Source organism: Coccidioides posadasii, chromosome 4, assembly GCF_018416015.2.
Source record: "Coccidioides posadasii str. Silveira chromosome 4, complete sequence".
Lineage (NCBI taxonomy): Eukaryota > Fungi > Ascomycota > Eurotiomycetes > Onygenales > Onygenaceae > Coccidioides > Coccidioides posadasii.
Window position 1 is genome coordinate 1,039,943 of NC_089410.1, and position 22,387 is coordinate 1,062,329.

Consider the following 22,387-nt stretch of genomic DNA (forward strand, 5'->3'; position numbering starts at 1 on the left):
ATATTCTATGCATGTTCTCCGTACGGGACTACCCCGTCTATCCATACAACTTTGATGGCTTTGCGTCCAGCAGGTTATGGTCACGGCAAGCTTGCTGGCTCGCTGTTTGTGCCTCCACATTTGGATGAAGCATCGCGGCGGCAGAGCCTTTAAGTAGGTTACCGAACCTTATAAGGGACATATCATGTGACATGCCAAGTGAGCAGTTAGTTAGTCAGCGTGATGTCTCTCTTTCTCACCGAAGTTTGGGCATCGAAGGACATGCACATACCTTTGACGGAGAACACATGTTACGAGGGCGGATGGCAGTTTGACAGGGGTGTGGAAGAAAGCCGTGCCGAGAAGCCCGTGGTGACGAGTTGAAATTTCCGAGTCTCCGTTGTCGCCAGGGAATCATTTCGTTAACTCTTGAAGAACACTTATCGCCATCAACGTCCATGGAGGCATCGGGTCTTTTCTGACAGCCCAGGAAGATTGCTGTGTGGACGGATCGCTTATTGACATCTCCTTGGTGAGCCCTCAATTGAGATCTGCAAACACAGCCAGCATCTCTTCGCCAACTTTTACTTCCTTCCTCTTTCGCAATTCCTCTCCCTGCAAGCTGCGGCGATCCATATCACCGGCATTTTCTGATGGACTGGCATCATTCTTGAACTAGGAGTCCAATCAACTCCTTGTCTTTCCTGACTTACACCCCTGCAAAATTTATAGTCGCCGGATAATTGGAAGAGAATTTGCCTGGAATTCATATTTTCTTGAATTTTGCAACGCATTTGTTCCATTGAATGGGGGCTCTATTTATACTTGTTCCCACTCTAAGGAGCTATGGGTTGGCGAGCTCTCATATGGAGTACAATGCCCTCATTGAAGGCCTAGAATTTTGCGGCAATCCACAATGGGTTTGGCATGCAAACCCTCGCCGTCCCTCTATGGACTACCACGAGGCGCCTTGGAGGCAACGTCAAACGTACCTTACCGTCCAGGAACCCAAGGGTAAAGCGAACACATCCTTTTAGCTTTAAGTTACAGCGGATAAGAACTTCGGCAAACATACTTGCGTCTTTGATCCGATAGGCCCTCTTCGGATGGGATGATTGCACCGGCAAAGTTCGCCAACGAGCACACCATCGGTATTGTCAGGCATTTGGGATCTTTTAATGCTATCTTCGCTTTATCATGCGGCTCCAAGGACGAGATCTGGCGGTATACCCGAGTATTAAACGGGCGAACCCATGAGTTTCTCCTTGTCCGGCTGAGAGCGGTGGCTCACTTTCCAGCCGATCGTGATTTACGACCGGGGACAGTCGCCCGTCAATCAACGGAATGTTCTTCCCGCATATAACCTATCGTTCACAATGGCGGTCTTCAGCGGAATTGATTCTACCGACATAGGGATTCCTGCCGATACTTCAAAGATCCCTATCTCTCCTGATATCATCGGAACTGGATTGAGTTACAACAGCGTAAGCCGTTGAAACTTGAACGTCAGTGCAATTGTAATTGTTCCACTGCTGCTGGTTCACAGTCTCATAGTCCCAGGATACAGCATTATACAAACGGATTTGCTTGCAGGGACAAATGAAACAAGTCTCACCATTATCACCGCAGACAAGAGACCCGCTCCAGCCGTACTACTGCGGTGCATCTTCGGGATTTGGGAAACGGCATGCCGCAAGACTTTGGAGCTTAGCCTCAAAACACTAAATAATAGCAGAAACCTCTAAGTCCACATTACAATTTCATATCAAACATCTCAAATCCACTTAGGTTGAAGCTAGTTCCGGCTGGCATTTTCATGGGGGTCTTGTGTGTTTCAAGGAGGATTGGCTTGTCAAAACAACGATCAGGTGTACAAGGATTTGGTGGAGAAATTCAATTTAAACCACTGATATTCCGCCTCTCGCTCACCCGATCACACCGAGACATGGGGCGCTTTTCGTATTCTCGCTCCATGGGGCCCTGAGAAGGGGAATTTTTGCCCTCCATATAAGCTTGTGTATGCACTAACAAAAGCTTGTTGCTTGCTTGATTTGAATCGTTCAACACTCGCTTATTGCCCTGGTTTCTGGATATGTGCTATGATTTAAGAGTCGATGGCGAGAGTGGGCCTTCAACACACATCTTCAGGCGCTGGCTTCAGCATGTAAACAAAATGTGTCGCTAAAATTTGTTTTTGAAGTTACCCGAATATGGTTATGGTTCGGAAGCATCCGAAGCAACGGTGTTGATGGAGTTGCAAAGAAAAAGGGAGGTATGTTTTATGTGCATCGTTCCAAGACTATCCTGAAACACGATCTTTGACTCATGACCTACCATCGCTTGCAGCAACGTTCGATTGCAGCCTCTGTCTTTCCTTACTATCTCAACGGGGAGGGCGTATGGCACGGGGGGCTTGCATGAATGTTTCAAGGCACCTCTAAACAAGCTGATATATCATACAAAAGTTGAAACAGTGTACTAACTGTAAGTGTCCATTTCAAAATGGGTCCTCCATGGTTAAATGGAGCAACAAGGGGTGGAATGGGCCTGATAACTCATTTATTTTCCTAAGCCACAATGGATATGAATCGATGCGCAAAATTCCGTTTGTTTGAAGCAATTGAGGAAACAGCAGCCGAATGTCGCTCAGGAATGCAACGCAGTTAGAAACAAAAAGCAAAAGAAACCACAGATCCGAAACTGCCGGCTAAAGGTATCATCTCGACGGACTCAGTGGCCTGTTAAATCCTCCCACACGATTCATGTACTGTCGATACTCTGTCTTCTTCTCCTTCCGAACACCATAGATCTGATTTCCAGGAACCTTAGTATTTTGTGTAGACCGGAAAGACTTGAACCCCATTGTCTTCATCATCAGCTGCTCCATATCATCGGCATCCGCAGCGTCGTCCAAATCCATCCTGACGGCATCTCCAAGTTTTGAAGACTGTCGTTTCCGATCTGACAAGCCGTTGGGTTCTCTATCAGCATCCGGAGGCACGCTACGCCTTCCAGTGTCTTTCCGATCGGATCGTGGACCACGTGGCGGTGATCTTGTTCGCAGTTTTGCGCCATTGCGGGGTGGTGAGCGAGATCGAGATCTTGATCTGGTCCGGGGCCGGTCGCGATATCGACTAGATTTAGAATAATAATCTACTAGATGTTAATAAACGCCCCTTTCCAACACAAAGTGTAAGCTTTTGAAATTCTTCTGACCTCGTCGCGAATACTCCTTGTCACGACTCCGATCACGACTTCTGCTTCTATCCCTATCCCTTACACTGCGCATATCTCGATCACCGTCTCGTCGCCCGTCTCTGTATCCATCTCTCGCCCATCGATCCCGCGATCTGCTGCGATCCCGTCTTTTATCGTCCCTTTCTCGCGATCGAGATCTCCGCCGTCCCTCTGCTCGTGATGATGTCGTAGGTTGCTTTGTTTCATCTCGATCGCGTCTTCCCGAGCCATCCACTTCGTCTGCTGCGTAGGTAGTTTGTTTTGAATGTCTGTCGTTCATGTCCCACATCGTTGAACTGTCCATGCGCCTGGCGCGTTTGGCTGGTGGCTCAGCCATGATGGAGGTCGGATGGCCTTACGGCTGGATAAAATAGCTCGATATGCTAGAAATCTTGGGTGATAGTGGAGGTTGAAGAATGGAACCAAATTGAGGCCGCCAGCTAAAACTAATTATGCAGTTTGTAGATGAGGCATGCTAGAAGAAAACTATCTGAGCGGAGAGATTCATAAATATGCAACTTTTGGCTGTTCACCAACAATGTCACTTTGCCTGTTGCTGAAACACTGGCTGGAACTACGGCGGACAATTTCTCCACAACGCGCAGCGAGAGGTTGACATCAACCTCGAAAAATGTTAATTAATTTCAGATTGGATACTCAGGCAGCTCAGCTTTCCCATATCATTTTGCACTGTCTGCGATTTATTTCTGAAGTAAAGTAGGAGGATGGCATCTGGGAATAGCATATCTCGTCGCCGGACGCATAATCTCCTGCTGTTCTCTTCGCTCTTGAATCAACGAGACACAGCATCTCCATTGACACTGCTTCTGGACTCGTTGGAGCAGCCGGCCACACCATTACTCAGGGAATACATACGACGGGCAAGGGTATGTATCGTCTTATTCCGTTATTCCGGTATCCTTATCTCCCCTTAGGGGCAGAAATGGTCTTGCATTGCTTTGGCTTTGCACGTCTTACTTCTGATGCATTTTGCTTGCCTTTTGCTTCCTGCTGTAAAAGCGATCTTGTTAGGGCTTTTCCGAGCTTCTTCATTGTTGATCCTATCTAATGCAATCCCAAATGCAGCTATCCAAGTCGCAAGTAACTTTTGTCTCTTTTGAGACTTTCACACGCCCTGAAGGGGTGGACTCCTTTCTTTCTGCCACAAGGAAGAGTCCGAACGAGGTAGCAAAGGAAGTAGTGGCATCCTTTCCGCCCCGGGATGATAAGTTTCCCGATAAAAGTAAGGCTCCCTCAAGTATTTAGAGAATATCAAGCACCACCCACGTATTGACCTTTCTAACAGGAACTCTTGTGATCATCGACTCTATTCATCCGCTAGTATGCCGCAAAGGTGCTGGCCAGGAGGTAAACGTAGCCGAATTTCTGAGCAGTATGCTCAGCGCTGCAAGTAAAAGAACACAGATCTCCCTGATCGTTGTTTACCACCAAGATATGCCTGCTCCACGTAACTCCCTTCCTTATTCACCATCGCTGCTGTCTCTCTTAACATACTTAGCAACGAGTATCTTCACTGTCCACTCGCTAGCACATGTGCTGGCCCGGAAAGCTGCAGCCGACAGGAGTATGGTTACTCCAGTGTTTGGCCTTGAGGAAGAGAGGGACGGCGTTATTATTGGCCGACAGGACTCCGGTAAAAGGCTCGGAAAAAATGACGGCATTGTACTAGAGATGGAGCACAGGCGAAAAAGTGGCAGAGGAGTTGTTGAATGGTACTTTCTTCCTGCTGCATCGCAGTACTCTCAAGGACAGGCACGGGAGGTGGCGATACTGCTTGACGACCATCCGCTTTACAAGCGGGAAGAAGAGCCTGGCCCGCACACGGGAGATGAAGAACCGGTGTCAACATTCGAGCTTGGGCTCACGGAACGACAACGCAGAGATAGAGAAAATGTGGTCCTCCCGTATTTCGATGCGCAAAAGGGTGAAGGCCCAGGTGAAGGGGGGCGCATTCTATACGAGATGGGAGAAGAGGATGATTTTGACGAGGAAGAAGATGAAATCTGAAGCCCCGGACCGAGAGACATTGCTTCACGAATAACCTCCTGCATGGACGATGGCATATATATGGCGACGGCCAGTGGAATCTTCGAGCAGCTACCGCCTGTTTATAAGTCAGTCCTTAAGAAATGCCTCGCTATAGCCCTAATCCATGCCTAGGAAACCCGCCAGATTACTGAGCAGTACAACGTTTATCCGTCCATCAAATATGCATGTCATTAAAGGGTATATCATTAAGGAAAGACTATTGCACTAGAAAAACCGCCACCAGAGAAGAATAATAACCAGCAAGCCAACGGCGCCGAAGGGACCATACTGCGAAAATTGTCAGCAAGGCTTCTCGGCCATTCAGGGGTTGTGTCCGGGGACCTACCTGTTTTATTAACAATTCCCAATTTATCCTGACCGCAGCCTTACGATATTTGCGGCTATCCTCTCGCAACCGGCCCGACATCTCTCCCATGCGTTCGAGGCTATCGCCTCGGTACAGGAGATCCTCAATGTTCTTTGTCATCACCTTGGTTACGTCTTTGAGCTCATCGTTCAATCTGTCAAGGTTTGCCGATGCCCGGCTATCCTGGTACGACTTCTTTTTGCGCTGGAGGTAGCTGTCAAACTCGACAAATGCATATGGGCGGAGGTTGGAGGAAAGGTATTGGGAGGGAGGGTACATGTTGACGAATTCGTTTGCGATATCGGCGAGATATGCGAATGCGAGCTTTCGGGGGTATGATCGGTCTGCAATGCACAGAAAGCAAATATCATCCTTGATAATGTAACTGCATTGTCAAAACATAAAACATGAGCATTGTACTGGGTGAAGCGTTGGAAACGGGTGGCCAATATACTGACTGTAAGTTGTACTGTCCGGACTCTATGCTAGCTTCTGGTTCGGAATTGCTATTCAGTCGACGAAATATCATTTTGGCCTGGCCCTTCACTTCGGCCAATTGCGCTTCTGCCTAAAATTTATCAACTTAGGACCAAACATAGGACAGTATGTGCGTGTTGTGTTGTGAGGGTGAATGGCAATTTGCGGCATTCAGGGCTTTGGCGAATGTGGATAACACACACACCTGTTCATCATCCACAGAGGCAGAGAGCATGAGACCTAAAATGTTATCTTGTTAGAATTTTCATCCTCCTTCTTTTCTCTTTGTTCCTACAAGCTCCATTTCAAAGCTCAGCTCATTTTCCGTCGGTTTTGAACTTACCATCCAGTCTCGAGATCTGAGTTGATTTCACCATTTTTACAACACTTCTCTTCTCCTGCACAATTGATATTCGAAAGTCTCTCTTTTTTCAATCTCTTATATTCAGGATCACAGTTGCAGCTTGACAGGCGAGACTGCTCTTCAGGTGCTTCTCAACTTATTCATCAAGCTGTCAAGAACGAAGTTGTTACTTAGCTCATAGAGCCAATCACGATGCCCCGTAGCGCCAAGAGGAAGGCGGCCAATGACGGCAATACCGCGCATGCGCCAAAACGCGAATCGTAAGTCGCTAAAACGCCATCGTTCCACGCAACCCGGTTCCAGTTTGCTTCGTTTTTCCTGGAGAGAGCAATCGGAGATGCTGATAGACTGGCCTATATAGCCGTCCCCGTCGAGCTACTGCATCCTATAATGCCAACAAAGCGGAGGCTCCCGCACAGGCTTCAGAGAAGATGCCCCCCGATGGAGCTAAAAGGGCCACTCGGATGCGTCGAGGAAGGCCATCAAAGAAATGGAGCGAACCTTTCGTGATTACAAGTGACAAATCTCCGCTAGTCGACATTGACTTGGTGGCAAGTTATCTCTGTTTCTTAGTCGATCAAATTAGTATCTACGAAGCTCAGGGCTTTCGGACGCTAACGACTTTCGTAGAAGCTGTTCTCTAATCCCAAGTCTTGGACCTGCCTCGATGAAGATGAGAAGAGGGAGATCCTTTCTCTACTTCCTGCCGGAACCCACCCTAATCCTGATGGAAACCCTGAAGACCCAGAGTCTCAGATAGAGCCATTACCTTACGAATTTCTCCGCTACTCGATCCCGTGGCGCGATGCGGTGCGCCAATTTCAGGACGACCTACAAAATGGCAGATACGATCCGGAATGGCAGCGCCAGGCCCACGAAGCTGTAGAAGAAAGAGCTGCCGGGAAATTTGACAAATGGAAGGAAGAGCAATTCGAGGAGTTCTGGGGTCAGAAGCAAAAGATCGATCGCGGGGTGATTGCCGGAGAAAGTTCAAAGATCAAGCTCGAAACTCTGGTTGAAAATGACCTTATACAGGTTGGTGATATTTGGAAATTTACTAGAGTTGTTCGAAGAGGTAAAGAGAAGATACTTGTTGAAAAGGAAGTGAAGGTAACCTCCCTGATACCTAACATTGACCGGCCCAGAATCTTAATTTACTATGTTGGATAGGTAATCGGCTCTGATGGGAAACTCCTTACGTTCGCAATCCCTTCCGGCCAGCGTCTCCTGCTTTGTGGGGTCACGAATGACATTGCAACGAAAACTTCTCCACATGGAATTCCAGACTCGCAGACTACTGAAGTTAAACTTGAGCCAACGCAGCCTGCTGTCGAAAGTGCTATCATTTCCACCGACAGTAGAGCAGTGCCTACGTCGTCTGATCCGGGTGATGCTGCGAGTGCGAAGAGTGGCAATTCTGGAAAGTGTTTCCAAACGGGAAACCTCATGTCTACCCTACAGCAATTTGTTTCTGAGATGGAAGCGAATGGCCCCCACGAAAACACCCTAGATGAGCAGCCTGCGAAAACTATGAAGGCAGAGATAGTAACTAATCCCAAGGATGTCCACCATACAAATGCTAGCGACTTCAGCATTACAACTCGCAACCATTTTATCAAAATTCTAGAGGAGATTAGTTCAGATTCTGAATCTGAACTTTCGGACTTACACACGGAATTTGACTATTCCAACCTTGATCTCGCATGGGACACCTTTCGTTTCCAACTTGATTCAAAGTCCCAAACTGCCGAAAGGGCAATACCTGACACCCAGGAAAGTGGGAGTTCCATTGAGCTTAATACCCACAAGATTACGGCTGAAAGTGTGCCGGTCGATCTTCCGAAAGAGACGTCTCCTATGGGTAATACTTTGGAAATTTCGAAAGCTATCAAGAGTGATGTTAGTGCTGCTGATCCTGAGGAAAACCAAAAGGACGGTGAGAGCAAGGCCTTTGAACACATAACTAAAGCTAGCGATGGCACTGAGCCCGAGAGCAACGGACAGCCCCAGATCAGGGACGTCGTGTTCAGAGGTGTCCGAGGTCCCACCAGTTTACACAACAAGATTCTCGAGATTGATGGACGTATTAAAAACCCGCCTAACGGAAACGCTTGGAAAGATTTTCGCTGTTACAGAAACAACCAAGATATTGGCTCTCTTTGGGATATTCGACAATCTTGGTATCTTCGGGGTCGCTGAGATGTTCTTTCACAACCGAAGCGAACCCGAGCGCGCATAATCCTCGTACATGTGATATCCTTGGCTACCAACAGCTATCGCGTATTCAAAATCAGCATCCTATGAACATTTAAAGCTATTATGACTTTGCTCATTTTCAGTGCAAAAACTAGATAATGAGATTTGTTCTACAATGATTGGGTATTTCTTTACTTTTCTCCTTTCCTTTTAGCTCCCATCTCTTCTTGCAAAGCTTCCAGGATTGGGGAATAGGACTCGGGAGGAGCTTACATTAGATACGATACTATTTTGCGAGGACCTAGCGTCTGTTATTCGGCTTAAAATTGCGCATGGGCCCTTTTTTTAAAGATATCTACATATTACTATTTTTAGTCCAAAAGCTCCTAATCAAAGGCGATAACTATTTTACCATAAATCGTTTTAACATTAAAGAGCTGCATTTTAAGTTGATACGCAAAGTATATTAAGGGATAGCAGCTTGTGCCGTAGTCTCCTCGCTAACCACACGCATGGCATTCTCATCGCTAACAATATCCACCGCAGAACTGCAAGCTATGAAATCCTCCAGCTCTTCGCTTATTGTCTTTAACTTCTCTTTCACACTGGCCACGGATTCAGCACCAACAATGTGTCGTGCTGGTGGATTCTCATGGCCTCCGATAGCGGTAATGGCGTGTATAGTTTCCGCCGTGAGAAGATCCAGATGTGCAGGACTGAGCGGCGGATAGAGGGAAACAATGGTCTTTGCGGAAAGTGGATGGAGGTTCGCGTCTATGGTGTTTTGTTCGTGGTGGGCTTCCGGGTTACTGGTGGAGGTGGTGGAGACAGAGCAAGGGGATGGATCGGATATTGGTGATGGGACAGGTGAATCAGGGTACCCCGTGACGCTTGGGAGGCGGGAGAGAATGTCATTCAGGATTCCGCGGAATAATGGTGCGTGGTTAGCTGTGCGAGAGTAGGTGGGATACATGGGAGGAACGCTGGTGACGAGGTTGGAGAGGATTCCAATTTCGATGTTACATTGGAGGATGGACACGCGAATGTTGAAAGGGGCGATTTCGTATGCGATGCTCTGCGGAAAGGTAAAGATTAACTGGGAACTCTATATCTGTTGTGACAATTGAACTCGCGCGTAAGAAGCGAAGTACTTACGTCGCAGAAACCCTCAAGTGCCCAGCCTGCAGCACAATATACCCCAAGACCTGGTGTCCCTATATGTCCCGCTGTTGGGTAGTTAGTTGTTAAATTCATGCCACAAAACCCTGGAGGGTCATTCTCATACTGATTCCGCCAAGGACCATAATATGACCAGCCTTTTGTTTTCGCATCTGCGGCAATACAGCCTTGATCAAGTTGACAGGGCCGAAGTAATTGGTTTCGAATTGGTCTCTCACCAAAGCCTGGGTTCGTTCCGAAACCGCGAGTTCTTCGACTGCTCCAATTATAGCTACGTTTTAGGCATTGGATCAGCATGCAGATTAAGATACTTGTCAAGAACCAGTAGAACCACTAACCTTGGCTTGTACAGCAGAAAAGGATATCAATTCTTCCAAACTTAGCGATAGCAGCAGCAATGGCTACCTGACAGTCACTCATCAATCTGTTTGCGAAAAAATGTCAGGGGGCTGTTCAACTATGCTTGCACGATCGGACGAAATCGCACCTGATATCCAACTCTACGGTCTCAAGCCTCTCCAACCACCCTTTGTACTCATCCTCGGTGCTGATCTCGTCCAAGAAGACATCGAAATTCACCCTTCGCGGATCCTCTCTCTCTGGATTCGACGGAGTAATCCCCGTCACCACTTGGTCGCCATGGGCTAGCAGTTGGCGCGTTAGCGAAATACCAATCGGCGAGTCACCGGCAGACAAAACCCAGACTCGAGGTCCATCGTGAGTTGGGAAGTGGGAGGACGGCGGAGGAGGGCCGGAGCCAGATGATGGAGGTGGAGAAGGGTTATCCGTCATCTGCCTGGATGCTGTGGTTGACGACGAGATCTCGGGCCCATTTCTGTGATGGCCAGGTTAAAATCGCGGGGACACCGGATCGTAAGAGAAGAGCGCAGAGAAACTGGACAATAAGAGTACGGAGTGCTCTGTATCCTGTATTCGCAGCCGATCGCTGTTTCGATGTTTCGGCTTGACGCTTGTAGATCTGGCGATGCACGTCACTTTTGGTTGGGGCCGGGTGGCGGTAACTAGTTAAATACTGGAGGCTAGTTAACTAACTAAATTGGCGACAAAGGGACTTCTGGAATTCCTCGATGTGAACTGCCAACGAACCAACTTGCTTCCCTGACTTTTTTTCTCAGGGGTCGGCCACTCTTCTCCAGCTCCAACACAGATCATCAAAATGTCGGAGCGAAGACCACAACAGAGAGAGGAGAGCTCTACGAGCGTAAGTATGCCTCCTTTGTCTAGGAATTCAAAGAAATGAAACCAAACCGAGCACAGCTAAGCATCCGCTAACCATCATCCGTTTTCAGCTTGCCCTCAAGTCTGCCCTTCAGGGGCTGGCCATCTTCGCCCTCTCCCAGTTCGTTATCCAACGGATCTTCCCTTCGAAGCAAGCCGCAAATGTCTCCGGTGGACGCTCAGGCATCCCGTCCTGGGCGGATCGGCCCGATCAAAGCACAATCACCAACGCGACGGTCTTCCCGCACTACGTTGCACCTATGTGGGAGCAAGAAAATATCGGATTGGACATTGACATCTTTATTTCGCCGTACCTCACCATCCCATCACTGAAGAAAGTTCCGAAGGATATCAAGGTCCTCGAGGAGAAGAACTTTACTGTTGGAGACTGGAACGAGAACAGGGAGATCGCCACGGAAATTTTCGTTCCAAAGGCAGTACAGAATAACGGCACCCTCTGGGCTCACTTCTACGTTGCACTTTCGGGACACCAGCTTGACCCGAGCGAAAAGGACTACGACCCTGAGACCGCTTATCATTTCGTCCGGCCACTAAATCAGTATTTGCCTAAAAAGAAGGTAAAGAAGCTGAGGAACCTGCTCGATGCCAAAAATGAAACCGAGCCGGAGGAGGAGGCTCCGAAAAAGGTTGAATTCGGATCATTCTATCATCCAAACGTCAGTCTCTCCCTGATTCCAGACAGCGGAACTTTGAACTATCAAGTAATGCACCCTGGTGTCCGTCAGTTCGTTCAACTAGAAAGGACCGGTGCAAGAGACGCTTCGGGACAGAACGGATGGTACTATCCTATTATCTTTGTCAATACTTTTTGGCAACTAAGAGGCCATATGATTGAGTTGAATTCCACGGTTGAAACGCTTCCTCTTCGAATTTCCCTCAATAACCTCAAGAATTGGAAGTTCAGCATTTACGCTAGTGTTGATGAGAACATGAAGCAAACCCAACGTCAAGCAGCCCTGGGAGGCCCGATGCCGGCTGGTAGCGATGGTAGTGAGTTTGAAATGGTCAAAGAGATCCTCCTTGACACGAACGCCTACCTTTTAGCGACAACCGGCATCGTCAGCATCTTGCACATGATTTTCGAAGGTCTTGCTTTCAAAAACGATATTGTAAGTTGGAAATCCCGCTTTTTCAACTGTCTACTGAGCTACCCAAAAAAGCAAAGTACTTACTCCCCCACGTGCCTATAGTCCCACTGGCGTAAGAAGAAGGATGTCGTGGGAACGTCCCTGCGAACCATTCTCGCAAACATCTTCATGCAAGGTGTGATATTTTTATACCTGCTAGATAACAGTGAAGGTACTTCTTGGATGATCCTTGCCGGTCAGGGATTCGGCGTTGCCCTCGAGGCATGGAAGATCACCAAGACCGTAAATGTCCGCATTCGACGCCCCAGTTCCGGGTCTCGCTTTGCATTCCTGCCGTACCATGTTGTCTTCGAGGACAAGCATACGCTCAGCGAGACGGAAAAGAAGACCAAGGAATATGACGAGATTGCGTTCAAGTGGTTGTACATCATTGCGGTCCCGTTATTGATTGGATACGCAATCTATAGCCTCGTATATGAGACCCATAAGTCATGGTACTCGTTTCTCATTGAAACCCTGGTCGGTAGCGTCTATGCCTATGGATTTTTGATGATGGTTCCGAGTTTGTATATCAACTATCGCCTAAAGGTAAGCAGGCCTATCCTGGAAACGTTACGGAGAGAAAACAGTGAGATCCTGGTACTGACAGGTGTCACAGTCCGTGGCGCACATGCCTGGAAAAGCTCTCATGTACAAGTTCCTGAACACTTTTATCGATGATCTTTTCGCTTTCACTATCAAAATGCCAACACTTCACCGTCTTGCGACACTGAGAGACGATGTGATCTTTTTCATCTGGCTGTACCAGAGTTGGAAATACAAAGTTGACTATAAGCGAGTCAACGAGTTCGGTCAGGGCGGAGAAGAGGATGAAGCTGAAGCGGAGGCGGAGGCGGAGGCGGAAAAGAAACAGGATGGTAGTGCAGCCAACACGAGGGACCAGCCTGCATCTGCGACTACCTCCACAGCGTCCCCATCCTCTCAATCCAAGTCGGCAAAGAGCTCGGCTCGGCGAAGAAAGTGATGGGGAGTAATCACGAATGAGATGCTGGGATGGACAGGTTTTTACGCCTTTCGAGATTGCAGGTTTGCTTCTTTTGTGTGTATTCTGATAGAAGGTAATAGTCGGTTCATAGAACGATAAATCTGGATTCTCTATGGGCGAAGGTTATGTCCTGCAAATTGTGATCCAGATCCGCTGGTAAGTACACATAGAGTGCGGCCAGAATACCACGTTGGCTGCCAGGAGTGACGCTTCCGTGGGAGTTGGCTAAGGATTGTTGAATTCATCTCCAAACCAGCAGTGATATCATTGAAATAGTCAGTGGATCTCGGTCAATTTCATCAAACCTGCTCATACCAGAATGGAAATTGAGTTGGTCATTCTGCCCCTGGGGAGGAGCATTAAGCTTTCCGTCAAATATAAGTTACTTCGCGAGGCAATGCCTTCATACCCGGGCCGTCGGTCACAGCGCCTGGAGCTCGTCTGAATGAACAAATCCCACGCTGACTTTAGGCCTTGTATTCAGAAGGCATGGCATGACAACCCCCATCCCTAGGACACGTGGAAATGACGGCAGCTACAAGTTCGCAGGCAGTTACCGATGGTCAAAGCGGAATACAGTTCAGAATATGGCCCCTCTCTTCATGCTCGTGAATTCCAGGAGCTGGAATTGGAGAAGCTAGGTCTGAGACGTGGCATGACAGATCGAGGCTTTTGCTGAGCAAAGACGGGGATCTCCGGGCAAAGTTTGCCTTCCAGGTCCTCCATGATTTCGGTTCGACTTCTCAAATATTGGACGTGCCTGCTGATCAATGGCACGATATTGGTCCAATAGCAACGGGAGATGGTCCGTGGGTACCTTTGTATATGACGGTAATGTAACAGTATCCCAGTTCAACCATGCAGAGTCCCTCCGGGACTTCAGTTATTTGTTAGAAGGTACCAGGTATTTCCCTTGACCCAGAATGTGAAATCCTTCACTATCTATGGCCAGTCGAGCCAGGCCGTCAGCTTAGCCGCTGACGGCGATGAGCTGCAAGAGGCCAATCTTTGAGTATAATTCAGGATAGCATCGGCGGAAGTGCACGAGTTGAGAAAATCCTAGGCGTATTCCGGAACTCCGTACTCCGCCGTGGAATCGAAAAGAGCCTGCCAAGAATTATGACGTGGTGTCAATGGCTCCTTGCAAAGCTTCCGATATTAAATCATAAAAGGAAGATGATGAGCCTTGGGACTGTGAAACCCGATGAACCCAAATGAGGCCTTAGCGACAAAATGGGGCAAGTTTAGGCTATGATGATTGAGCGGTGGTCGTGCCTCTACAAGTACCATCAACACACCGAATAACGACGTAAGATCTTGAAGATTTGCCGAGATAGGCATATGGACAAAAGGATACGTAAGGTACATTGTTTTCTGGGTGCACGGTTCGGGTTCAAAACCTCTGTAGATTGCGAGGGCCGTTCGGCCTGCGACCAGGAAAAGCAATGGAGACAGGCATGTCTATGGGGTCATGTGGCAACCACCATTAACGATGGGATAGGCTGTGTTGTTTATAATAGGTTCAGGGGACGGGAAAGAGTTGTTATTTTTTGCACCACGCTCCTGGTTTCCCAAGGATCAAAAGAGAAGCTGCAGGCGTTAAAGACTCAGTGCAGAGTCAGACCCCAGGGATGTGACTCCGGCGAAGGGGTAGACCCGGTTGAATAGCACAGGGATATGAATAGGGAGACTTTCCGGGACCGTTGGGAACAGGCAAGGCAAGGGGATAAATTAAGAGGTAAGATCGGATACAGGTATCGATAGCAGAAGTTGGCCTAGAGAGAGAGGATGGTCCCTTTCAGCTGGAGTCGGAGCAGGGGTGGTTGGAAGAGCAAATCCCTCCGTTGACGGGGCAAAAGTGGCTGTTCTCAAATCAAGAGAAGAAAGGTCTGTTCTGGGAGAGATAAAAAACCTTGACAGCCGAAAACCCTTGCATTATCATCCACGGTATCCTGTCGAAGCGAGGCGGACAGGGACTGGGATGGGGCCGCAGCGGCAACAGCAACAAGAGCGCTGCGATGGAGTTGAGGTTGCGGCGGCACAAGGGGCGGCTTGGCGCGCAGCATGCCATCTCCGCGGATGACATAAGACTGCCAGCCACAGGGCACTGACTAAGCGGAATTAAGCTTACTGGGTGATCGACGTGGCTTGAGCCCCAGTGCCGATCCACTCCACCGCAACCCACGCCGCGGGTTCATCCAGACGACAACGCTTCGATCCCGCCGACAGTCAACCCGCCGCCGACACGGGAATCCCACGAGAGACGTGCTTGGAGGGTGCACTGGCTGCCACGTCTGTTGACTGGCCACAGTGCCTTCTATTCTGTGGCACTTTGGCTCTCGACAAGGTCTCAACAAGCCTGCCTTTCGAGCAGCGGGCACGTGTCGTGCTCCCCGCCCCATTGGTGTTGTTGCTTCCCGCTGTCACACCTGTTAAGTTTAAGTGTTCCTGGGCGCATTTTTTTAATCTTTCCTGAGGAGCCCGGCATTATTATACGAATCTACCCCAGGTTTTTGTAACCCTGATACGCCCCCGGTCCCGGTTTAGTCTAGATCTGTCGATAGTTTGAGTTTGCAGAATCCGGTCAGTGGATTCAAACCAAACGAGATGATTGCTTTGCCTGATGCTTTCCTTTTCTCCCTCCGGGCCAAAATTGCCAAATTAGCATGGTTCCTTTGCTCGGAATCCTCTAGGAGAATATCTGAAGTCATGGCACCGGGGCTCAGTGATGTTTATTTTCATTTCTTTTTCATCCAATACCTATGTGATGTCCGGATCAGGATCCCCCCACGGCTTAGTGAGTAAATGTTATGTCTAGGATCTGTTTTCGACTACTTTCGGCTCGAATGAGCGGGTCAGCTTGAGACTATGTCTGATGTCGGCCCCCGTGGCACAAACTTGTCCGCGATAAATGTTTTAGTCGAGTTTGCCGTGTTGGACTCTATGAAGTGCCTTGGCTATGATCAGCTGAACCTGCGGGCCATTCCCAATGCTCTCACTATGCAACCCTACTCGAAGCGGTGCGTTCGTTAGTGGCGCCAAACTAGGAGTTCGCATATGTCCGGTTGGAAATGCATGATTTGAAAATCGTATCGATGTTCAGGGATATAGGTCATTTCTACTTGCCAGGATCTGCCGGGGACGTCTGCATTCTCTTCTATATAAACCCTCCGTCCCGCAGCACTTTCTCAGAATTTGTTTTCTCGATCAGTCAACACTTGGAAACGTTAACCGTCCTCCTTTTTAGCAAAGAAATCACTCCAATTTTCCTCGAATTCTGAAAAAATGAAGTCTGCTCTCATCCTCGGCTTGGTGGGCACTGCCCTTGGTGCCGCAATCCCAGACGACGTTCCAACTCGGACTTTGGTGCTCCCAGGCTTCCCAAACGGTGGCAATCCATTCCCAACCCGCGACGCAAATGAGAAGCGTGGTGATATCGAGCTTGGCGGTCCTACTCCTGACCCAGATAAGGTCCAGATTGTTGGCGTCACCTATGGCGGTACTGGCTGCCCTTCCAACACCGTCAGCCACGTCCTCTCCGATGACCGACAAGTTATGACTCTCATCTTCGATGAATATGTTGCGTCCATTGGCCCTGAGGTTCCCATCACCCAGAACCGTAAGAACTGCCAGCTCAACATCAACCTTCGCTACCCAGGTGGTTTCCAATTCTCGATTTTCTCCGCCGATTACCGTGGATATGCCAACCTTGAGAAGGGCATCACGGGTACCCAGAAGAGTACCTACTACTTCTCCGGCCAGACTCAACAGGTACATTCTAACGATGTCCCTCATCTACATAAGCGTTAAAGATTTTCGCTGACGTTTTTCGCCCTTTCTTCTGCATTAGACCAATACCCAGACCCAGTGGAAGGGTCCATTCAGCGGCGACTTCCTCCTGCACGATGAGGCCGAGAACACCTCCACCGTGTGGTCTCCTTGCGGTGCTAACGGCGCTCTTAACATCAACTCCCAGATCCGCCTGACCAGCTCTGACCGCAATGCTCAGGGTATCATGACCAACGACTCCCTTGACGCCAGCTTCAAGCAAATTGTCCACTTCCGCTGGAGAGAGTGCACCGAATAAGCTAACTCAACGGAACGGGGAATCAACCGATGTTCCTCCGCGCTCGTGGCTAGTTGAGCTTATTTTTAGTTGAGATTGCCTTGATAGAGAAGATGTTAACGGAGAGTGTATCGTCGGCTGATGAGTGACGGTGATAAGGACGTGACTGATTTCCTGCGGTGATCTCCTTTTCCTTTTGTAACTTATCTTTCGATGTATCTACTCTATGTACCCCATATCAGGTATGCCGGTCACCATTCCTGTGATTACCGCATACCAGTTCAATTCTCAGTACATATTCGAAACACCCATTTTTTTATCCATAAAATCTTTTCATGGTATGTGTACTCCGTACAATTTTTTTTTTCTTTTTTCTCTGCAACGCTTTGCAGGATACAGGTGTCAATTCGTAGCTACCTTGAAAGCCATGGATCGACGTTGATCGACCAAACGGATGTAAATCGATCCAAAGGATCGTTAATAAGTTAGTCTACGTAGTTAAATCTCCGAGTATCCCTCCCTGCTCTGCCAACTGAAGATCATGACTGAATAGCCAACGATCAGCTTCTTTTGACTTCCTTCAGAAAGAGCTTATCTTGACCACAGAGCTCGAAGCACCGTACATGTTCCTCTTTGAAGAGCGTGAGGCACATTTAAATATCGTCTGTATGCCTGCCCTGTCGGTACGTACATATGTACGTCTTGAGTTGAACTTTTGGAGATACGAAGTATCTTCGATATACCTACTCGTTTTATCATCTCTTCCCGAGCGCCACCTAGTTTTCAAAATGACAAAGCGCGATGTCAGTATCTTTTAGCGACGTGGGCCATCTCCAGGCAAACACATTGTCTGAGGGGTAAGTTTGCAAGATCTGGAGAAGAAGAGTGACATCGTAGTGAGTTGGGTAACCCTGTCCAGTGGCAGAGAATATAGCATGGGTCTTGGGCTTGTTTCAAAGTCATCTTGGCGAGAGTAAAATTCGTGTTCTTCATGACCTTCGCAGAATAATGGCTAGGAGATGTAAGTGCTATCCATGTGAAACCAGCTTCTCGGTCGCGCGATTTGATTTCTCTGGTCGTGATACGATGGGGTGTGCGGTATGGGGTATCTGATCGGCTCCTAAATCGTTGGGATCAATTTTTGGTTCCTTTTGGGATCCTCAAATTACAGCGACAGCAAACTGAGAACCGTTGCCAACAGGGATGGCAAAGCTGGAGAGTTGAATGCTGCTTGAACCGGATCTCATCCCAGATGGAGCGGAAAAATTATGATCCAAACCCCGAGAGGGGCATCCCTCCCAACACGCTCGACGCGTTTCGCCCTTGGAGATGTGACAGCAGTCGGTGGGAGCAGCCAGCGTGCTGAACTACAACATAAGAGTGTATTAATTCGATTCACCCAGAGTATTTACTTTGACTGCTTTTATTTTGCGCACAGTCACTTAACAGTCACCAGCCAATGGTTTGGATCAATCGCGACAAGCTCATTGTAGTTCTGTATATTTTGAGTCTTCCTTCTCCAGCATTACTTACTCCACTGATCGCTGCATAACTACACGCTTCTTTACAGAGCACATAATCTATACTTTCTGAGAGAATTAAAGGAAGGGAGTGACTTGCGCAAAGCTGCTTAGCCCACCACGCATTTAGATAATGCAAGTCGTATCCTCCCCGACGGAAAATTCTGGTGAGATTTGTTAAGAATGAATAATATGCGTGTCCCAACACAGGAGCTGACGCAGGAGTGCGTGAATAGGCACTAAATCTTGGAATCTTGAGGAGGCTATAACACAGCTAGAAAATGGTAAGGAAGATTTCACACTTCACAGGAAGATGTGATGAATTGGCAGGAGTACTTACAGGACAACCTAGTCGCGTATCTTCCGAAAAGCCAGAGACATACAAATGTTGCAGGACTTGCAAAGACAATTGCGACTTTGGCCTATGAATCCGGGATCGGGCCCAATCTTCTGGATAGGCTCACTGCCGTTATTGTGAAATCCAAACACCTGGACCAGAACACGGTGACTACTCTCGTCAAAAATTTATATCCATCTGAGAAGGTCACATCCGGAATTATTGCTAGAGTCGTCTGCTCCCTAGGACCCACCAAAACCAAGCCATCACCTGGTACCCAGAGTTTACTGCTTAGATGGCTGATTCTCGTTTACGATGATCTGGATGATCAGTCCTACTTGTCGAAGCTCTACGCAGTCCTCTTCGATAATCTGGATATGATCAGTTTGAGGCGCTCACTTTGTCACCTACTCTCCCTGGTAACGCGAAGAAAACATGTCAAGCCATATCGCATACAGGCGCTTATGGAATTGATACGAAATGCAGGCGATGAAACGAGAGAACTTTTAGGATTGCTACATGTCTTCAAAAGTTACTACCCTGAGATAATTGTAGGCGAAATTGGCTTCGGGAGGCGAAGAGCAACGTACTTCTTCAAGCACCCAGATGCTGAATGGACTGCACATTTGCGAAACTTACAGGAAAAGGCCGCAAGCTCTGCAAGGGGTATTGGCAAACAAACTTTCCAGATTGTTCGACGTGAGGGAGTAAAGAGAAGCCGCATCGAGGTTGTTATCCCTTCCGTGCAGACTTCCAAGGTCCATCATGGATTTGCCTCGCTGGAGGAGCTTCGAAGCGTAAAGGATTTCGTGCAAAAGTTGGATAGAATCCAGCTTCCGAATCAAATTGCTTCAGCACTTGCGGACCCTCTGGCACAGAAATACTTGTTGCTTGTACAGAACAAATTGGCCACACGGAGGATGGAGAGCTGGCTGGCGAGCTTTTTCGAAGACGAACTTGATATGCTATCGTCGGGAGATGCGGATACTTCCGGGCACCTGGGATATGTCCTTGACTTACTCGTCGATTACGTTCGGTTTACAAAGGTATACTATCTGGAATTCTACATCCGTGATATACTTGACGCTAATCGTGGCGTATAGGAGTTGCCTTGCGCAGTGTTGGATCTTTTCCGCAGCTATCTTTCCCTTTGGAATGGCAAGGATCATCAAACCAGTATTCTGGCACTTCTGGAGTATTTGCCGATCCAGGAATACGAATATCTCCATCGAATCTACTTTTCTCAAGTTGAAGCGGCTATTCTGAACGACTCAAATCAGGGAAAGGCTTCACTTCTTTCCTGTTACACGAACCTTATCCGCCATTGGGGTTGTTTAGTCCGCTCAAATACCAGTCTCTCGGCCGTACCACCTCTCTCTGAGCTTGTATTGAGAGCTGAACTGCTCTCGTTAGCATTACTTGAGACCCCATCCAACTCCCATGGAAATGACCAATCCGCTTCGCTCTCGGCAAGTCTGAACGTGCTCCACTTCTATATAGAGCTCGCACAGTTGTTTTCTCATGCACCGACACATACCGATATCCCATTAACGATTCCTCTCCCTCAAACCATCTATCTCTTAACCTTTATCCCAGCTGTTTGCAGTATATCCCTTCTGGGAGACATACTGGCGAGATATAAGACTGCCCTCGAGGCTTTAAATAGCACCTCGCAGTCTAATCGCGTACCCCAGTCCGAGATTATCAAGTTCAACGGATATGTTCTTGATACCTGCAATCTCCTTTGGAGAAACCGTGCACTCAATTCTAGCGACCTCAACGCACTGGGATGCCTTGTTCCCGCAGAGACTGTGACTGCGCTGACAAGATATATTCAAGAATTGAATGGCGTTTTAGGCCACAGAAGCAATGGCCGCTACAAATCCAAGTTCAAACTAGTCTCCATGTTTTCCCTGAGCTATAACCTTGCTCTTTGTCGGATCTCCGCTGCTTGTGTGAAGAGCCTTGAAGACCAAGCTGAAGAGGATGGCGTAACGTTATCTGCGAGTCTCCCGCTTCCAGTTACGCAGGACGTCTTGACTCGATTAGCGAAGGACGGAGGGATCTCTTTGAGCTGGCAGGAGTACCGGTTAAAAATGCTTGATTGGTTGGACAGCCACGGAAGCAAAGGCATAGGATCGTTGATGAGAAGCGCTATGATTAATTTAAGGAAGGCCTAACTAGGTCGCGACGTTAATGTAATGTACAATTCTAGCACAGAGACTATCATGTTCTAGCCAGATTCATGTATATTTCTTGAACAGTTGTCTCCTCACGAACGTTGTCGAGAAATTCATCCAGTTCATTCGCCGCCTCCTCGCTCGAAAGCGTCACCATTGTCTCCTTGTTAGGATCCCAAATGATGTCCAAGCTTTCAATCTTCAACCCCGTAGAAGTGGAAATTGCCTCGCCCACGGATTTTGTCATTGCAGGTTCCGTGTACACAATCAGCCGTCCTTCCGCATCTGCATCCACGTCTATGGCACCGGCATCGATAGCGCTCTCAAGATAATCGTCCGTACTCCTGCTCTTTGGATCCTTTTCAAAAGCAATCTTCCCCTTTTTCTCGAATAGGAATGTCGTAGGGGTCACATTACCGCCCGCTTCCTTGATCATGTGGCGAACGTCCTGGAGGGTTCTGCCCTTCTGGTCGGTCTGACACTCAATCACCACGGCCACGGAGCCCGGGAGCATTGCTTCAATTGTCAAGGGTTCCAAGGGCGCTCCTGACATAGATATACCCTGTCCCTTGGCAATTGCAGACTCAATCGTTGCCTTAGACATTCCGCTCCGTTTAGCATTTGCGATGATGGCTGCGAGCTTAGTGTTGGATCCTGGATCGGGGCCGTATACTTTAGGTTAGACGTAAGCATTGTCAATAGGGGGTGTACGAGAGGTACAGATAAAAGCCATGATCGTACATTTTGAAGACTGCATAAGCTCTTGGCTGATTATTTGCCTCTCCTTGCTCTTAGCGGCGTCATTTCGGCCCTTGATATGCTTGATGTTGGCCCATTTGCTATGCCCGGCCTGAAGGGAGGAGCTATGGCTCATGCTGCGGCAACTCCCGCATGTCCAGGGTTGCAGGACAATGCGAGGACTGCCAAAGAACTTCCGTCCTAGAACTGTGGCCATATCATGGAGGGAACGCAGTCTAAGCTGTCGCTAGATGTCCGCGGGAGAAACCTTGACAGTCGAACGGCGGGCCGATGATGGAAAAATG

The 22,387-nt window shown here is 48.3% G+C and overlaps 10 protein-coding genes across 10 annotated transcripts; 6 read left to right on the forward strand and 4 right to left on the reverse strand.

The window, feature by feature from the left end:
- Positions 1-2,514: 2,514 nt before the first annotated feature.
- D8B26_007249 (uncharacterized protein) lies at positions 2,515-3,553 on the reverse strand (the record flags this gene model as incomplete). Its single annotated transcript, XM_003072075.2, has 2 exons — positions 2,515-3,132; positions 3,196-3,553. 2 exons carry the CDS (start codon positions 3,551-3,553, stop codon positions 2,696-2,698), a joined length of 795 nt encoding a protein of 264 aa, XP_003072121.2. The 3' UTR covers positions 2,515-2,695.
- A 731-nt stretch (positions 3,554-4,284) lies between these two features.
- D8B26_007250 (uncharacterized protein) lies at positions 4,285-5,438 on the forward strand (the record flags this gene model as incomplete). Its single annotated transcript, XM_003072076.2, has 2 exons — positions 4,285-4,459; positions 4,523-5,438. The coding sequence occupies 2 exons, from the start codon at positions 4,285-4,287 to the stop codon at positions 5,242-5,244; spliced, it is 897 nt and encodes a 298-aa protein (XP_003072122.2). The 3' UTR covers positions 5,245-5,438.
- Positions 5,439-5,490: 52 nt separating this feature from the next.
- On the reverse strand, positions 5,491-6,486 carry SEC22 (SNAP receptor; the record flags this gene model as incomplete). The annotated part of the gene is made up of 5 exons (XM_003072077.2): positions 5,491-5,553; positions 5,612-6,017; positions 6,091-6,200; positions 6,315-6,349; positions 6,453-6,486. The coding sequence occupies 5 exons, from the start codon at positions 6,484-6,486 to the stop codon at positions 5,491-5,493; spliced, it is 648 nt and encodes a 215-aa protein (XP_003072123.1).
- Positions 6,487-6,665: 179 nt separating this feature from the next.
- D8B26_007252 (uncharacterized protein) lies at positions 6,666-8,770 on the forward strand (the record flags this gene model as incomplete). The annotated part of the gene is made up of 4 exons (XM_003072078.2): positions 6,666-6,733; positions 6,835-7,021; positions 7,104-7,583; positions 7,644-8,770. The coding sequence occupies 4 exons, from the start codon at positions 6,666-6,668 to the stop codon at positions 8,670-8,672; spliced, it is 1,764 nt and encodes a 587-aa protein (XP_003072124.2). The 3' UTR covers positions 8,673-8,770.
- Positions 8,771-8,847: 77 nt separating this feature from the next.
- D8B26_007253 (uncharacterized protein) lies at positions 8,848-10,822 on the reverse strand. The gene is made up of 5 exons (XM_003072079.2): positions 10,336-10,822; positions 10,187-10,272; positions 9,955-10,119; positions 9,825-9,895; positions 8,848-9,744 (listed from the first exon to the last, which is right to left on the reverse strand). Exons 1-5 carry the CDS (start codon positions 10,638-10,640, stop codon positions 9,136-9,138), a joined length of 1,236 nt encoding a protein of 411 aa, XP_003072125.1. The 5' UTR covers positions 10,641-10,822; the 3' UTR covers positions 8,848-9,135.
- Positions 10,823-11,025: 203 nt separating this feature from the next.
- Positions 11,026-12,298, forward strand: D8B26_007254 (uncharacterized protein; the record flags this gene model as incomplete). The annotated part of the gene is made up of 2 exons (XM_066125477.1): positions 11,026-11,070; positions 11,159-12,298. The coding sequence occupies 2 exons, from the start codon at positions 11,026-11,028 to the stop codon at positions 12,296-12,298; spliced, it is 1,185 nt and encodes a 394-aa protein (XP_065981560.1).
- A 58-nt stretch (positions 12,299-12,356) lies between these two features.
- On the forward strand, positions 12,357-13,564 carry D8B26_007255 (uncharacterized protein). The gene is made up of 2 exons (XM_003072080.2): positions 12,357-12,784; positions 12,855-13,564. Exons 1-2 carry the CDS (start codon positions 12,365-12,367, stop codon positions 13,218-13,220), a joined length of 786 nt encoding a protein of 261 aa, XP_003072126.2. The 5' UTR covers positions 12,357-12,364; the 3' UTR covers positions 13,221-13,564.
- Positions 13,565-16,526: 2,962 nt separating this feature from the next.
- D8B26_007256 (uncharacterized protein) lies at positions 16,527-17,617 on the forward strand (the record flags this gene model as incomplete). The annotated part of the gene is made up of 2 exons (XM_003072081.2): positions 16,527-17,012; positions 17,092-17,617. The coding sequence occupies 2 exons, from the start codon at positions 16,527-16,529 to the stop codon at positions 17,326-17,328; spliced, it is 723 nt and encodes a 240-aa protein (XP_003072127.1). The 3' UTR covers positions 17,329-17,617.
- Positions 17,618-18,960: 1,343 nt separating this feature from the next.
- Positions 18,961-21,344, forward strand: D8B26_007257 (uncharacterized protein; the record flags this gene model as incomplete). The annotated part of the gene is made up of 4 exons (XM_003072082.2): positions 18,961-18,994; positions 19,064-19,111; positions 19,180-20,210; positions 20,268-21,344. The coding sequence occupies 4 exons, from the start codon at positions 18,961-18,963 to the stop codon at positions 21,342-21,344; spliced, it is 2,190 nt and encodes a 729-aa protein (XP_003072128.1).
- D8B26_007258 (uncharacterized protein) lies at positions 20,931-22,344 on the reverse strand. The gene is made up of 2 exons (XM_003072083.2): positions 22,086-22,344; positions 20,931-22,016 (listed from the first exon to the last, which is right to left on the reverse strand). Exons 1-2 carry the CDS (start codon positions 22,297-22,299, stop codon positions 21,391-21,393), a joined length of 840 nt encoding a protein of 279 aa, XP_003072129.1. The 5' UTR covers positions 22,300-22,344; the 3' UTR covers positions 20,931-21,390.
- Positions 22,345-22,387: the final 43 nt, after the last annotated feature.

Bases quoted from the DNA above. Each gene is read 5' to 3' on its own strand.
- D8B26_007258 (XM_003072083.2), bottom strand. From the start codon at position 22,299: ATGGCCACAGTTCTAGGACGGAAGTTCTTTGGCAGTCCTCGCATTGTC. The intron at 22,017-22,085 runs GTACGATCATGG...TCTAACCTAAAG, and splicing joins GCTTATGCAGTCTTCAAAAT to TATACGGCCCCGATCCAGGA.
- D8B26_007253 (XM_003072079.2), bottom strand. From the start codon at position 10,640: ATGACGGATAACCCTTCTCCACCTCCATCATCTGGCTCCGGCCCTCCT. The intron at 10,273-10,335 runs GTGCGATTTCGT...TTTCGCAAACAG, and splicing joins ACCGTAGAGTTGGATATCAG to ATTGATGAGTGACTGTCAGG. The intron at 9,745-9,824 runs GTAAGTACTTCG...ACCTTTCCGCAG, and splicing joins CACTTGAGGGTTTCTGCGAC to AGCATCGCATACGAAATCGC.
- D8B26_007255 (XM_003072080.2), top strand. From the start codon at position 12,365: ATGCAAGGTGTGATATTTTTATACCTGCTAGATAACAGTGAAGGTACT. The intron at 12,785-12,854 runs GTAAGCAGGCCT...CAGGTGTCACAG, and splicing joins ATATCAACTATCGCCTAAAG to TCCGTGGCGCACATGCCTGG.